General features: G+C 45.8%; 2 protein-coding genes across 7 annotated transcripts in view; both read left to right on the forward strand.

Moving 5' to 3' along the window:
* Nucleotides 1–10984, forward strand: part of LOC127462317 (cystathionine beta-synthase-like protein) — a 29388-nt gene extending 18404 nt beyond the window's left edge. The window contains exons 14-18 of one of the 3 annotated variants that reach the window (XR_007900407.1): nt 450–584; nt 1545–1653; nt 5004–5088; nt 6679–6848; nt 8904–10984. Coding sequence is in view for 1 of the 3 variants with exons in the window: in XM_051770810.1 (XP_051626770.1) it covers nt 450–584; nt 1545–1653; nt 5004–5088; nt 6679–6788 (439 nt within the window). In the remaining 2 variants the exon portion in view is untranslated. Of the gene's footprint in view, nt 1–449; nt 585–1544; nt 1654–5003; nt 5089–6678 lie in introns of those variants that run through there. The other 2 variants (XM_051770810.1, XR_007900408.1) reach the window with 2 other exon arrangements.
* Nucleotides 10985–13682: 2698 nt separating this feature from the next.
* Nucleotides 13683–16843, forward strand: part of LOC127462318 (cystathionine beta-synthase-like) — a 30865-nt gene continuing 27704 nt past the window's right edge. For 3 of the 4 annotated variants that reach the window (XM_051770815.1, XM_051770811.1, XM_051770812.1), the window contains exon 1: nt 13684–13932. The gene's annotated coding sequence lies outside the window, so the exon portion shown is untranslated. Of the gene's footprint in view, nt 13933–16843 lie in introns of all 4 variants that reach the window. The other variant, XM_051770814.1, reaches the window with a different exon arrangement.

Raw genomic sequence — 16843 nt, forward strand, 5'->3', positions numbered from 1 at the left:
AACAATAGTATCCAAAGAACCCTTCTGAGATCAGAGTTCTTGAGTGCAAAGGACTGCAAGTCTGCAGAGGTGGAAGGGAATCTTCCCTAAATTGTTGCCTATAGTGACTGTAAATATGGGTAGCTCTTTCAGTAGGAGCACAAAATTTTCTGTGTAAGATATAAATATTGAAACTGGGGGGATTAGTTCTCTCCACTAAGTGTCTAATCCTAGAAAGTTGATGAAATGAAGGAAGGAGTTTCGATCTTCAAACCTTCTCACACTTCAGTGACTTTTTGATATTGGGGATAAAACTTTAGAACCTTGAAGCTTTATTGACTCTGGCTGAATCCTTCCTTGCTCCCTTTTGTCATTCCTGTTGTGTTGGAGGCCACTGTACATGAAGAGCTGGTTCTGTTCTCTCCATAAATCTTGCATGGTTTTTTTTTTTTTTTTTACTTCATCCCCAGGTGGTGGAACATCAGTGTTCAGGAACTGAGCCTCTCTGCTCCCTTGACTGTGCTTCCAACTGTTACCTGTGCAAAGACTGTCGAAATTCTCCGGGAGAAGGGATTCGACCAGGTACCAGTTGTTGATGAATCTGGGTATGTCCACATATATCACTATTCATCCATATGTAACACTTCCCTCACCAGGTCCCAAGGAATGTCTTTTAAGTGCTTGCTGGAAGTATAATATCCTCTCACTCATCTTTTTTTTGGTTCTAGTAACACAGTTCAGAAATGTTACTTAAAACACACCAATGCTGGACTTGGTACGTTGTCATGCCAGGGTTGTCCTGCTCTTCACATAACTCTAATGATTATTGTGATACACTTACTCAGTGTGTCTCTGCAGGATAATGCAATTAGGTTTTTCTAAATAATAACTGTTTAACTTAACAAAGCAAAAATATTCTTGTTTAAAACAACCAAACCCAAACTTACCCACCTCCACTGCAGTGTTCACCCAGTTTCTTCAGAACACTGTGTTACAGTGCAATGCTGTAGTTACCCCTATAACCCAGAGTGTCCCCAGCAAGCTGCCATGTGCCCTGTTACCCTGTAGGTCTCCTGTAGACCTGCTGAATAATGGAGAGTTGCTCAATTACTGTCCAACTGCAGTGCTAAATCAAGGAATGAATTATTGTAGATCCTTGTAGGGAGAAGGGGAATGAGCAAAACTGGGGTGAGCATGTCTCTGGCTGTCACACCTTTCAGAAGGACAGAGGAGGGTGTAAAACAGTGAAGTAGTTGGTGCTTTTCAAAAGCTCCCCGAGACTGCAGGAAGCTCTGCAGTTACAAGGAGCAGAGATACAAAGATGCTCAGAAGGGCCAGGCACCCACAGCACCTGCTGACTTGTGTGTGCGTCTCCAGAGCTTCTGAGAACTGGACTCTGTCTCCTGCAGAGACACAGAATCCAAGTATAGCATCAATAATGTTGCATTATTACTATGAAGTAGCTAAACTGACTTCTCCAGGTTGGCTGAGAGTGGATGCTTTTATCTACAGGAACACCTGAGGCTTTTGTGTTGTTTAGTCCTGTCTTCTCCCTCCCTCCCCAGGGTGATTTTGGGCATGGTTACCCTGGGTAACATGCTTTCCTCACTGCTTGCTGGAAAAGTTCAGCCTTCTGATGAAGTCAGAAAAGTAATCTACAAGCAATTTCAACAGGTAGGCAGATATATTGTACAGCTCTTAGTTCTCTGTCTTCAGGTACTGGAGTAGGTGTCCCAACACCTCAGTGCATCATGTTTGGATAAGGTTCACCTGGGACCATACAGAGCAGCTGTTATTGAGCACAGACATGCTCTAAACCCTATCCTAGATCACTCAGTAGCTCCTAGGTTTGTGTTGTGGCTATACTGTGCTGTTCCATTACTTCATCAGGCTTTCTTCCAGCGTGTCTGTCCTTTCCTCCTGCCCCAAAAACCCCAGCACAAATGTGGGCAATGTGTAACTGTCCAGGTGAAGAGACAGGAAGATGTTGAAACAGCTCAGCTAAATAATTTTTGCATCTGCTGAAAATAAACAATGTTTGATGTATCAGGTGCCTTGCTGAAGCAGGGGTTGGCTGCTGAAAGCTGATATTGTAAAGATATGTGAATTTTGGTGTTAGTCCATCCAGTGTGGCGGGTGTTGAGGCCCTGGCACAGGTTTCCCAGAGAAGCTGTGGATGCCCCATCCCTGGAATTGTTCAAGGCCAGGCTGGATGGGACTCAGAGCAACCTGGTCTAGTGGAAGGTGTCCCTGCCCATGGCAGGTTAAAGTTGATCTTTAAGGTTCCTTCCAACCCAAACCATTATGTGATTCTATGGTAACACAATTTTCCAGCTTTATGGGCGCTCTTCTAAAATATATAAGTAGTGTTATTGTTGCTTTGATTCTTTTGCAGGAAAGAATTTTGGTTTTGACATGGAGTTCTTGACTTAGTTTTCACCAGGTTTTAAGTTTGAACACTGTCTCAAAGTAGATGAAGTGGTGTATTCTGGAAGTGTGTGTAATGCTTCTCTTCAGTCCATGAGCCACCAGGTCCCTTTGGCTGAGCAAGGATGCTGGTTCTTTATGGACACATGTAAATTCATTTTTTCCTTCCCAGGCAGATAATCAAGCATCATGTGGATATGTGGTGCGTAACACAACTGCTTAGTTCATGTTCTCCCTCCCTTGGGCACCGTAAGAGTTTCTGTGGCTGGTGGTGTGCAGTTGTTTCTGTGGCTATGCTGGTGTTGGCTGCACCAGCCAGTTCTCTGCACTTCTGAGGTTGTGGCCTTTGCCATGGGCAGCTTGAAGTTTCTCGTGCTTCTTCAGTAAAGAACAGCTTAACCATTTCTTTTCCCTTCAGTTCTGGGATTTCCTTGGTGGAGGATTGAAGGGGAGTGACACGAGCAGTGGTATTGCTAACATGCTAACTGGAAACCTCATTCATTGATGGTTTTTCTGTTTGAGTTGATGGTTTGATGGAGAATCGTGGTTAAATGCACATAACCTCAGAAGTATTGTGGGTTTTACTTTTCTTACCACTTTAGTTGGGGTTATTTGGCTTGTTTAGTGGTGAAATTGGGAAAACAGATCATCTGTGCCACTGAAATGACTTCTCATATCCCACATAGGATATCACAGTGTGCATGAATAAGAGGTAGGCTTAGCCTGTGGCTACCAAGGCAGAGGTATCTTTTTGTATGTTCCAGCTTTTTTAGATTGCCCAGAGAGGTTGTGGACTCCCCATCCCTGAAGCTGGTCAAGAACAGGCTGGATGGAGCTCTGAGCAACCTGGTCTAGTGGAAGATGTCCCTGCCCATGGCAGGGGGGTTGGAACTGGGTGATCTTTAAAGCCCCTTCCAAGCCAAACCATTCTGTGGATTCTATAATGCGGGATGCTTTCTTTGATAGGATCACCACAATTATTTTGTGGCAATCTCCTAGAATGGAAAAGGAATGGTTACAGCTTTTTTAAAGTCCCTGGCAGGATAGTGCTCTGGGAATTTGAAGCACCAGTCACAGGATAATTTGCCAATCCAAACAAGTGCTGTTTGCTAGTGGAGAGGGGGAGCATCCTTGAGGAGTCAGATGTTAGTTCCATGGTGTGGTGTAGTACCATATGTGTAGACTCATTGCCTTAAAAACTTAGTAAGTTTTAAAAAAATGCCTAAATGTGGGAAAACTCGTGGTAAAATGTTTAGGGAACTTGAATGAGCGCTAGTGAGACAGGTGAAAACTCCATGGGTGTTCTGTTAAATATCCATTAAGCATCTCAAAACATATTTATGTCTTCATAGTTGTCCCAGTGCTGCCGAGGGGCTGCTTATCCTGGTTTCCTTGAGCCTGCCCAATCCCTGAAAACAGCCCTATGGATGATACACAGTCTGATGGCAAGGGGCTCTACCCCTTCAGGGAGCTTTGAACCCGGGTTCAAAAGTTGGGCTTTGCACACACATTTGACAAAACTTTGTCAGTGGTGGTGACTGATGGGTGACTCCATGTGGCAGTAAATCCAGATTTCCCACCCCCCTCCTTGCCTGGCCCACAGGTTTAGGGATTGGTGCCTCACTCTGCACTACAGGCTGCTGGTCCCTTAAACACTGGGAATCCTTTTGATATCTTCAAACTCCCACTATGGAGACAGAGCTGTGTGTTCCAGTGCATCCCAGTTGTTCATGCTGTGGCATTTATTCCTCGCTCACAAGCTGAGCTCACTTTTGAAGGCCTTTTGAATCTGCAGCATGAGACTTTTCCTGGGTGTGAATTCCTTTAATCCCCTTTAATAAAAATATGTCGGGTGGTGGGTGCTGCATGGACCTGGGGAGAGTCACCTGGGTAATGGACCTGTGGCTGCTGCTTAATATGTTAAATCATATTAAGAACAGTTTTATGTAGTTTTTTAAATGTTTGCAGCAGGTGATTAGTGAAGTGATCTGGAAGTATCTTTATTTCTGCAGGGTCAACATATGGTGCTTTCTTGTTCAGTCTTAGCAAAGTTGAACTTCACTAGAAATGAATTCTTAACTCTCAGTTCCTTGATTTGCACCTGAATACAGTGTTAGCTTAGCAATGTTTCGGCTTTGGTTTTGTTTTTGGCTTGTTTGGGCTTTTCACCTGCTGCCTTTGAAGATCGTGTTCACTTCCACAATGATTTGCAGCCTGATTCATTCACTTTTTCCCAGTCTTGCTGGAAGAAAATCACCAAGTATAAAGAGTTTTATAGTAACTTCTTTTGTTAAGACATGTGGAACACCTGACCTTCTTCTATTATTGACATTTTTTTCAGATATTCAGTATATTCATTATGTTTACAGAGTCAGAGTGAGTAACCTCACGTAGAGCTTTGTTTTCTTGGAAATTAGAAACAAAGAAAACCGATCTTTTAAGTTGGCCTTGGTTTGTTGGCGTTTTACAATACTTCAGATGAGAGCAGCAACAAATGCTGAAGTATTGGTTTTAGTTCTGCACGAAGTGTGTGGGTTTTATCAACCACTGAACATAGAAAGGACTGTTTTATTTAAGCTTTGTATCTCTCTCCTCAGATTAACCTGAAAGACAACTTGGGGAAACTCTCTCATATCCTGGAAATAGACCACTTTGCTCTAGTGGTTCATGAGCAAATTCAGTGTAAGTACAATGTACTTGTGCCTTGTGAGAGGGAATCTTTGAGAGGTGACAAGAAGCGAGTGTGAATGTGTAAACAAGATCTGAAAAAGCCAAATCCTCCTTCCCTCTCTGTAACTGTGTGCTGCTAACACTAACTTCCATCCCTGGAAGTGTTCAAGGCCAGGCTGGATGGGACTCAGAGCAACCTGGTCTAGTGAAGGGTGTCCCTGCCCATGGCAAGGGGTTGGAATGAAATGGTCTTTAAGGGTCCCTTCCAACTCAAACATTCTATGTTTAGTAAGACAGTAACTCTTTAATTCTGCGGTTGCTAGGTTAACTACTCTCCAATTTGTTGTCTTTCTAAAGCAAAAGAAATTACTACAACTTCATAAAAGTTAGTAAGATCTAGATGTTGTCTCTGACATCACTGTCTCAAAAATATTTCTTTTTCCTGTTTATTTTATTTAAACTAACTTCACTTGATGTTTACCCTCCAAACTCTACTTTTCTTCATCCTTCTCAAAACTCTTTACACTGCCCTCTTTATGAACTGGAAATGACTAAATAAATCTTCAGAGCTGGGGGTATATCACTGTTATATGCCAATAGTATTTTTTCCTGTTTCATCTTGCTTGAGGCAGACAACCTGTAAAATTACAAACTCTGAGAAACTAGACTAAAAACAACATTAAGACTCACCAGATAAATTTATCTGATAGCTATCTCAATTATAACTGTGAGAAGAATAGACATCAAATTTGGGGTTGTTCCTGATAATCTCCATAAGGACGTGCTCTTGGCTCTGTGCTGACTATTTATAAACCTAAAATCTCACTGGAAGCTTGCAGTGGAACAGAGACTGAGTAAATGTAAAGCCCAGGACAATCCAGCTGGCTGAACAAACTGAGTGTAAAGTAGACTAAACATCTCAGTACAGCCAGACTTTAGGAACAGGGAACTCAGACTAGTTGAAGGGCCAGAAGTCATGTGGCCACTTGGTTCCCAGGTCAAAGGCTTATGCTCAAAATGAAAAAAAATCACTTCCATCTGTGCTCTCAATGCAGCAAAGATTAAATGGTTACTAAGTTTTTTCAATATAATTGGTAAAATGTTGTTTTGTGATCTTTGTGCTAATCCTGTATTTGACAGCAGCGCACGGAGATGGCAGTGTCACATTTCCTCCTCAAAATGTGATTCCTTTGGGCCATTCAAGTGGTTCCACTGGGATGATGTCACTTGCAGCTGTTTCAAGTAGAGCCACAGAAACTAATGTATGAGGGAAATACACTTTATAACAGAGGATGTGGTTTGAATTTTCATGTCAGAAAGAGTAAATCTGGCGGCCCCTTATCCTTCCTTCCATAATGTTGCGGTTTTGTTGAGAGCCTTTCTGAACTGAAAATCCTTGTCACTTCCTCTGTGACTGTTGGCCAAGATGCCCTTTGGGTTCCCCCTCTGTGTTCCAGGGTCCCCAGTGATCACCAGCTCCAGGCCCTGCCACGTGGAGCTGGGATGGTTTGGCTCCTGCCTTTACGAGCCGTGCCATTAAAACCCAGTGGGATATGTGGGTTTGTGCCTGCTAAAGCCAGAATTCCCTTTGTTTCCGTGCAGATCACAGCGATGGCTCCTCCAGCAAGAGGCAAATGGTGTTTGGCATCGTCACAGCCATCGACCTGCTGAACTTTGTGACCGCACGAGAGCGGGAGAGGAAATCCAACTAAAGCCAAGCGGCGACATGGAGCCTCTTCAGCAACGTTTTGCAATCTCCAACAAGGAATCAGGTTTATTTCTTTAGTAGAATGGCCTTGAGTAGAATGGTCTTAGGGTGTTTTTTGTTGTGTGGGGTTTTTTTTGGTTTTTTTTGGTTTTTTAAATTCTGAAAATAAGCAGTTAGCTATCCTGGTGTCAGCTCTACAGCCAATGTGTCTTGCTGTTTTGCACAGCTTCCAGGGACTTAATCACCTTACACAATGTTTCTTATCAAGACAATTTTATTTTTTTACCTATATATATATACACATATATATATATGTGTGTGTGTGTAAAAAATATTGCCTAAGTTAACTGGTATGTTCCTTGTTATGTATTAAGTCTGGCTTTCGAAAACATAGTTTTGGACTCATAAAATGTGTTGAAATAAAGAGTTAATGAAGCAGAGGCCCAAGAGAGCCTCACTTTCTGAAAGTTTCAGATAATTTCTCCATGCAGAGGGGTTAAGGTAGATATTGCCTGTGTGGAGACAAAAGTGGGAGCTGGGGCATGGGGATAAAAAAAGGAGGGTTTCCCTTTTGGTGGCATCAGTGTAAAACAAGAGGAAATCCTGGGAGTTGCAGCTGAGACTTGCTTCAGTCATCTATTCTGAGGAAAAACTAGTTTGAGTAGAAACATGGCAGTGAAGTGACAACCATAAACTAGTGGTTTTGTTTTTCATGGTGCACCAGCTTTCCCTATGAAGACAGACCTTTTTTTTTTCCAGTGGCACCCTGATAAGAAAACATAAATGGAAAGATTTAAAAGGATCAAGCTTCCTGCCTGAAAGCTTTTTAAAATCACACTGTTTCATCTGTTATCTTCCCCTAGTCTCCCCACCTTTTCATTTATCTCAAAGTGCTTTTTTTGTGCCTGTTTTAGAAGAGCCAAAGGTAATCTGGCAAAGAGCTGTAAACTCTTCCAAGTTTTGCCAGATGGTCCTACCCTATAGAGCCTTATTCCAGGAGGAAAACCCTGCCATTGAGTGGATTCACTGTAGCCAAGTTTAGAAGTGAATGCCAAACGTGGTGTGGAATGGTATTGTCAAGAGTACACAAGAGTGATGTGCAGTAGGACAGAAACTTTTCACTGTTTCTGTAACTCTGGGCTCTTCAGTCATGCTTGATGTGCATGGCCCTGGCACAGCTTGGAACCAGCAGCCCCAACTGTGCAGCCACTGCTCTCAGTGAATGGAGTCACCCTCTGGAGACAGGAGAAAATTAGCTGTTCTTGACCTTCTTAAAGGCTGCCCTGGTCATATTCTGACTGACCTTTTGCCAAGAAGAGCATTTTTGATCCTCAAGAGTGACATTTTTCTTGGCTCGTCTCTCCGCTCAAGTTAAAAAAACTCCAGTTATTTAGGCTGGGGCTATTGCTGGCAGGACAGTAAAGTTGGCTTTGTAAAAAGGGAGTTGTGAATCAGCCAAGAGAAAACAAAGGGATTATTAAAAAAATCACTGTTACTGCCTCCTGTATGTAGATTTCTCTCTACCTTGCTGGCCTCCCTGTGGCAACAGGATTTGCTGTCCATTTTGGAAGCGTGTGGTCAGAGGAGGGAGGTGGTGGATGCAAAGAACATCCAGCAGAGCCTTTGCAGTTGTGCCTTGGGTAATGGAGGAGGGAGGTGATCAAAAGGGAGGCCAGAGCTCCAAACCAAAGAAGTGACACCAGGGATGGTGTCCCCCTGCCAGCAGTGACAGCCTCGTTTGTTTTCTTGCTGCTTCTCTCTCAACTTAAATTTGTGCATGTTATGAACTTTGTTGCAATAATAGAAAGGCTTAGGCTGGTTTCTGATTACTTTTTGGTGCCATGCTGCTGAATGCTGAGTTTATTCTGCCCTTGTTCAATTTATTTCCTTAGACATTGGCTACCCCTTCAGATTAGGGCTATTGCTGAGTTAACATGACCCATACATACCCCTAACTGTAGTTTAACAAGTAAATTCATATACTTCCCTAGGTTATAAGATAATTTTTCTCAAAGCTCTGGAATAAACTACTAAAAAGTCTAAAAATATACAAGTTTAATAATAATTGGTTCTAAAGTGTGGTTGATTTTTTTAATATTTTTCCCCTTTTGCTGTGCAGTGACTTCTCTCTCACTGTTCCCTCTCACTGTGGAAAGCTGAGCTCATGTGAGTATCAGAAGTGTGTGTTACCTGTGTATTAAAACCACTGTTTTCAAGCCTGTATTAGCTTTTCTGGGCTGAACAGCTCTGTCCTACCCCTGTTGCTGCTTGGCAGAGCCTCATAACTCAGCTTTCAAACTGTGTTTTTCAGCTTCTTCACAAGGGGTCATAAATAACTTATAGCAGTTAAGGGCACCATGTTTGATTCCAGAACTTCTGGCACCCTTTTTTCTCGGTGTTGAGAGTCTGTGAGTGGTCAGTTGTACCCCTTGAGACATCAGTATTTCAGCTGAGCTTCTAAACCCCTTCACAGTTACTTCAAATACTGTTGCCACGTACATTTCCATGTCTATTCTTAATTTACAGGGAAGATCAAGAGACTTATTTCTTTGATTACTTGTATTTTCACTGCATCCTTTGATTCCCACACTTGAAAGAGAACCTGTGTACTTCGCTAGATGATACAACCTGAAGTGTTTGCTGCAATCCTAGCTGTCAGTGCTGCTAAATTTTGCCATTACTGCTGCTTTTGAATGTTTGCTTTACTGACTTTTATCTGATCCTCACCCCGCCTCCCCCCCAGATTTTCCATCTGACCTTTGCTGACGGCAGCAGGGAGGGAGGTGCTTGAGTAGTTGGGGTTTTTCCCTTTTCCCTGTAAAAGTTCCATGTCCCAACCTAACTGAATTCAGAAAGAAGTGTGAAGGAGGTAGAAGGAGGTTCCCAAAGTTGCTCTTCAGAACAGCACCACAAGAAAACAGTTGGAGGTGGGCCAGACAATTAGTGGGCAAGAAAGAAGTGTAAAGATTCAAATCTGGTTTTGTTAGTTTACTGTTCATACCTCAATCTCAATGGTGTCATGAAAACAGGCAGTATGGTGGACTGAGAAATAAGGGGTGGTTAGAGCTGGTAGGGCAGAGGGAACATGAGTCTAGACCAATCCAAGTAAGCCCAGGGTTCCAAAGAAATCCACCTGCTCCCCTCTGCCCATGTGGTTTGTTAAGAATAGGAGCTGTCTGCTGTTCTACACTGGCACAGGGAGGAAAAGGCAGCCACCAGCCACTCTTATTCACAGTAGCAACCCTATGTGACCAGAGTAATTGGGGAAATAAGTGGAGTTGCTGAATGACTGAAAAACTTTCCAGAGCTCTTTCCCATAGCAGGGACGAAGGCAGCAAAGAGAAGGGGACAGGGCTGAAGTTCTCCCTACAAAAGTTGTGTAAATGTGATGCTTTTTTGCATATCTGAGAACCTCATTGCTGGCCTGGTCCTGGTTGGTCTTGGTAGGCTGTATTAACACTGGGCTCATCTTTGTTTCAAATACTCTGAGGACCAAGAAAGACATTGTGGTTTGTTCAGTCTTTAACCTGAAGCTCAAGGCCAGAGCTTGAACAGAACTGTATTATTCATTTTTTCTAAAGTGGGTGCCTTGCATCTCCTGTTTGCCTGTGCTGGTTATGCAAGTGCTGACTAAACCTGAGAACTATTTTGCACATGGATATTTGTATTAACAATTTATGCTGTATTTGTGTGTCACTGTAAGAGAATATCAGTCCTTTTGGTCTTGTGTTGGCTCCACAATAATGCTTTTATTTTCTCACCTGAAGACACTTATCCAGTAAAATCTGTACAGTATTTTACAAGCAGTTATCAGGCAATCACTTAAGGATCATGTTGAAGTTATGTTCAGTGTTATTTCCCACTTCTTGCACAAGCTGTGGCTGACTCTAGAACTCTGGCTAGCAGAGGTTCCTCTAAGCAGCCAGACCAGTCTCATTTGCCCACTAAGCTCATTTCTCAAAACTTCTGCTTGCTGTTACGAATTTCACACAACACTCACTGTCAGGAGCTGCCTTATCCCTGTCATCCAACAGCCTTTCTTACAGTGTAGCATCAACACACCACAACGACAAAGGGAAGAATTCTTATGCTTTAAGGACCTGGGGAAAAAAAAATCAATACTACGAGCTGTATTTATTGCACAAATGTTCACAAACATGCAATATAAAGAGTTCAATAAAAACCTGTTTGATTGCAGAATGACTCTAGGGTTGTTGTTTTTGTTTCTTTTTTTGATGCCAGTTCAAGTTTATAAGTGTGTTTAGACTGTAAAATTTGTGTGTGCTGCAGAAGACCCCTCGCTTTCAGTGTGTGGACTGTGAGACTCTGCAGTTCTTTCCTGCTGTCATCAGAGAGCTGTTGGCACGTCAGGACTGGGGGTGAGCCAGCCCATCCTCTGCTTCTCATGGATGGCTTTAGACCAATGCTGGTGTTTCTGAGCAGGGTCTGAAGGGAGGGATGCAGAGGAGGGCTCAGGTGCCACTGCTGCAGTTCCTGCAGCACCAGTTGCCTGTGTGGTCAGTTGGACAGAGATCCCTGAATAAATGTGAGGGGCATGGGCCAGCCTGTGTTTCTGTGGGAAGGCAATGTCCTTTGGGGATTGTGGTGAGGCTGTGATATTAAAAGGTGCATGAGTTCATGAGTTGTGTGGGTGTTGTTCTGTGTGTCAGGAGCAGCTGGGAGGAACCGAAGGGACTGTCTGTGTCACTTCAGAGCTTTTTATTTGTGCTGTCACTGGATGTCTTGGTCAGTTGCTCAGGTTAAACCACGATGAAGGTGGTTTTATATCTACTGGGCAAGTGAGTAAACCACTCATCCCTTGGTTTTTTGGTCCTGTTTCCTTATGTGGTCAGCCCTTGCTCAGCCATGTCCAGAGAGCTGAGGACCCTGCTGGCCAGTCTCATCAGGACGTTGTTCCATCTCAGAGACACAGGGAAAGGCCAGGGGAGGAAATAGGTAGAGGGGGGCTTCCTCTGCCTGCCTCTGGGGCTGGGGCCAGTCCTGCCAGCATGATCTCCTTGCTTTCACGCTTGGTGTTCAGGTATCTCCTCACACACACAGGGTGCTCTGTCCTCAGCTTTATCTTCTTTATCTAACACATCCTTCTCATATGATACTTGAAACGCTGCCATTGCCAGCAGCAAGTGCAGATCACTGCCTCACCTTCACCTTTTGGCAGTCCACTCAAAGGGGGGGCAAAAAGGATCCTGATATCACAGCCCAGTAGGCCAAAGGCCAGCATTGCTCCCAGGCTCACCTGTGCAAGAAAAGACCATTTCAGCATAAGGCCAAAGGCTGTGAGTGGCTGGCAGTGTGTGGGATCAAGTTCCACCTGCCAGCAGGATGGAGGCTCCTGCTCCTGCTGCTGGCCCGTGACCACAGTCCTGAGCACGGGGCTGAGCAGGTTAAGAAATACCCTGTGAAGCAGACCAGGTTCTGAACCAGATCACAGGTTTTAGCCAGTGCAGCTGTTAAGACAAACATCCAGGGCTCCTCGGTGCCCTGTGAGCAGCAGCCCCCAGGTTTGGGCACCGAGAGCCCACACCTCACTTTTGCAAGACCTCCTGACAGCTGAGTCACAGCCTAATGGCACCCCTGGGACTGAGCTGTGGGGCTGCCCCTCCTCGTGGGACACCAGCAGGAAAATTACTGGGTACAATCAGCTGTTCTGGCTCTGGAGATAAAGGGAGGACTTCAGTCCAGAAAGCTGCCTTATGAAAGCAATAAAATGCCTTTAGGGAGAAAAAAAAAAAAAAGCCCCACCACCCACCACCAAACCACACTTGTGTTGCTGGTGGAAGTGCTGCTGCCTTTTGCCACTGCAGGGGGAAGGCAGACGTGGTTGAGCTTTGTGCTCATGGAATATTCCTAAAGGTGCTCGTTATCTGCATGGACTTAACAGAAGTGGAGCTGTGGAGAGGGAAGGGCCACAGCCCCTGCCAGGGCACGAGGAGTCCAGCCTGCACCAGGGTGCTGGCACTGTTTGCCACAGGGTTCAATGCATACACTGGGGATGCTCTGTGTGTGGAGGGGTCCCACAGAGCCTGGGATCTCTCCCTCAGCCCCTGACAAAGCTCTGCTGCAGCCATGCCCTTGCCCTTGCCTGCCAGGGCCCATCTTGTCCCCAGAGCTGCCCTAGCTCTGCACAGTGAACGTGCAGACCATGTCTGGCTAAAATGCAGCTTTTCCCCCCACACCACATTCCCTCATCAGTGAAATCAGTTTTCTGGCTTGTTTTTCTAGGTGCCCATAATGGAGAGGGCAATGTATGATAGGTGTGGCTGGGAGGGAGGAATGCAGCCAAGGGATGCTCACCTGGGCGTGGGTGCTGTATCAAACAACAGCTCCGGAACATTTGGTCCATTCATGTGCCTTCCTCAAGGTCAAGGGAACGGTGGAGGAGAGCCACTAATCCAGCCAACTGTTTTGTTCAGTGCCAAATGCCAAGTCACCCAGCAGCTGTGGTGCTGGAGGATGGTGAATGAGGGAAGAGCCTGGGGGTCCTGACTCATGGTGGGGCAGCAAGAACAGCCAACTCACCTGCCACCACCCCGCCTCAGCTTTGTTAAAAAAATCTACCCGTTTAGAGGAAAAGCCAAGTGGTGTTTACATTGCAGGTTGCACTGCTCTTTCAGGAGCTAAAAATACGCCGTAGCTTTTTCCACACCTGCTGAATCCCAGACTTAGGAAAGTCACTGCTTCCTCTAGTGGTATCCAGCTGGGTTTGTGTGCCCAAGCAAACAGGGCACGTGTCCTCAGGGCACCACCCATCCCTGTATTCCCTGTGTCTATAACAGACACTTCACGTCCCCAGGGAAACTGGAGTGAAGGACACGCTGATTCACAGCGAAACTGCTGCCTTTTGGACCTGTCAGGGTACAGGAATGAGTGGGTGAGCCCCATGGGGCAAGCCAAGCAGGCCTGACCTGTGAAGGGTGGGAAACCCAGCGGGTTTAGAGCTGCTCATGCCTTGGGTCCCTTCCAGTGTCCTCCCAAGAAAAGCCAGCAGGTCTGCTTTTCTCCTGCTGACTCTGGAGCACCGCTCTGCCCACAGCCAACAGCAGCAGATGCACCACCAAAGGAGGCTCACCAGAGGCACTGAAAAATCCACGGGATGTACAAGCAAATGCTGACCTCTCCTGAAGCAGGTGGGTGTGAATGGCTGCTTCAATGCAGTAACAGAAATGTAACTTTTCTAAACCATTTCTGCCTTGGACAGGCTTGGGCTGGTGCACCTCACCCCAAGTGCCTCACTCCATCAGGCAGATCCCTGCTGAGTGAGGCTCATCACCAAACACAGCCCTGCTCAGAAGTGCCAGTGGGCTCTGGCCACGAGCAATTAAATTCTTCACAATCTGTTTTTGGGAAGACTTACATTATGGGGAGTGGACCTGCATAAAATTCACGTTTTGGACAGATGGAACATGTCATGCTTCAGCTGGAATAGTTTTGCACTGAAATAAGACTTTTGCACCAAATGTGTCAAAAAGGTGAAAAATATGTTTAACAGTGAGTAACAGCCTCCTTTTGTCCCAGTTTACCCACATAATTCAGATAGCAGGTATTATCACCGGTATTTCAGCTCACTGTCCAATTCAGCTTGACCAGCAGCAGTTTTAACCTCATGCCCTCATAGCAAAATGGCCCTGAATTATCTGCTGGGCTTTCCCAGAGCATTGCTAACCCTTCTTCTCCTGATATCCTCTCAAGCCCTGCTGTGGAGCTTCAACTGCTTTGATAAAGCCATTTTGATTATTAAATTACATGGGAGGAAAACATGTGGGTTTCCTTCCCAATTGGTACAGTAGAATCAGGAACATTTTAAAACCAGATTGTCTCCTCTGAGAGAAAAATTCCCTGTGGGGTGAGACTGTGGTCATAAAAGATCTCCCAAGTGCCCAGAAGTAAAACCTGAGTGCTGCATCCCCACCGAGATCACAGAATCACAGACTAGTTTGGGTTCAAAGAGACCTTAAAGATCATCCAGTTCCACCCCCCTGCCACAGGCAGGGACACCTTCCACTAGCCCAGGTTGCTCAGAGCCCCATCCAACCTGGCCTTGGACACTTCCAGGGATGGGGCATCCACAGCTTCTCTGGGCAACCTGTGCCAGGGCCTCACCACCCTCACAGTGAAGATAAGATGAGTACTATGAAACTATTTCTGCAAAGAGTCTTTTAGATGATAATAGTTTAAATGCAGAGTCTCTCTCCCTGTGCGTGGACATGAATTCTCCTGTCACACCTTCCTGTGAGAGCACGGAGCCATCCCAGTGTTCTCAGCTGTCACTCCCTGCACCTCCCTGCCTTTCAACTGGCTGTTTTTTTCCAGTTGTTGCTTCCCAGCCTGAGGGCACTGATGTTTAGTCAGTGGAGTCCTGCCGGTTAAATGCTGCAAGGTGACTTCAGAGAGAGGACGGGGCAGTGTGAGCCCACCGTGGAATGTGCTGTCGTGTGTTTTTTCAACTTAGTAACACAAGCATTGCAGAATAGCAAGGTAAGATTAGGTACCCATGGGACGTGTTTTTATCATATGTAGAGGCTGTGAAGTGCCTGGTGTTCCTGTGTGGGTGGAAGCAGGCTGCCAGTGAAGACCTCAGCCAGTCCCCTGCGGACCAGCTCCTCCTCTGCTCTTAACCCAGGCACAGGCAAAGCAGGAAAACCCATGCCACAGAGCCTGGTATCCTCACCTGCTGGGGCAAAACCAGCAAAAACAGCTGTGTGTGTAACCATAGGGCTGGTGATGCCACAGAGTCAGACTGTACAGCAGCTCTGGAGACAGTGGTGGTGGGAAAATGTTGTGGTTTAACCCGTGCTGGCAACTCAGCCCCGTGGAGCCCCTCACTCACTGGGGATGGGAGAGAGAACTGGAAGGGTGTGAGAAAACCTGTGGGTTGAAATAAAGACAGGTAAAGCACAAGCCATGTGCGTGAACAAAGCACAATACAGAGTTAATCCCCCACTTCCCGTGGGCGGGCAGATGTTCAGCCTTCCCAGGAAAGCAGGGCTCCATCACATGAAATGGCAACTTGGGAAGGCAAACACCATCACTTCAAATGTCCCTCCTTCCTTCTTACCCCCAGCTTTACATGCTGAGCATGATGCCACATGGTGTGGAACATCCCTGTGGTCACTTGGGGTCAGGTGTCACAGCCGTGTCCTTCCGAAATCCTCGCGCATCCCCAGCCTCCTCTCTGGCAGTGTGGGGTGTGTGGACTTCTCCAGGGGCCACAGCACCTTCAGAGGTGTATCTGCTCCAACATGGCCTTATCCCTGGCTGCAGTCCCTCCAGGGATGTACCTGCTCTGCTGGGGGCTTACCCACGGCCACACACCTTGAGGTGCTCCAGCGTGACCTCACGCACAGCCACTGGTGCTTCCTGCTGCCACATGGACTTATCCACGGCCACAGGTGCTTCAGGGTGCTCTTCTGCCACGTGGACTCATCCACAGAGTCCCTTTGACTCTTGTTCACACTGGTGTTCCAGCCTGTCCAGTACAGTGGCACGGAAGCAGCAGCGATGCCCTGGCTGTCTCCAAGTCCGTGGCTGTTAGTGGAATGTCCCCAGGCACGGTGGAACAAGGTGATGAGCAGCACAGCACTCCAGCAAGTGGCAAAAGCAAAAAGTAGCCACTAACAAGCAACTAGACTCTAATCTACACTTGGTCAAGTCCCATGGCAAGCACAGCAGCCTGGCAATTAATATCTAAACAGCACTAACAGCTATAAATTTGACGTAGCACATTCCAATCAGACCTGTTGCTGTCTCAAACCCTCAAGCCCCACAATGGGCACCTAAAAGGTCTGTTGTGGTTTAACCCCAGCCAGCAACTAAGCCTGAGCATTTTTATCAGATGCAGCTAACAGTTTTTACCTTGCCCCAAAAAAGGGGATGATTTTTTGTTTCAAAGTCCCAAAAATTGCCGTTTAGACCTTTTTTTGAAGGAAGCCTTTCATTAAAAAATATATTTCTCTAAATGAATCATTTTATTTCAAAATTGTCTTCTACCCCTCCAATACCCCTCTAAATCTCAGTTTCATCTGAGGTTGGAAAGATCCC

This window comes from Manacus candei, unplaced genomic scaffold (assembly GCF_025592945.1).
Source record: "Manacus candei isolate 608988 ecotype Guabito, Panama unplaced genomic scaffold, ASM2559294v1 h1tg000126l, whole genome shotgun sequence".
NCBI lineage: Eukaryota > Metazoa > Chordata > Aves > Passeriformes > Pipridae > Manacus > Manacus candei.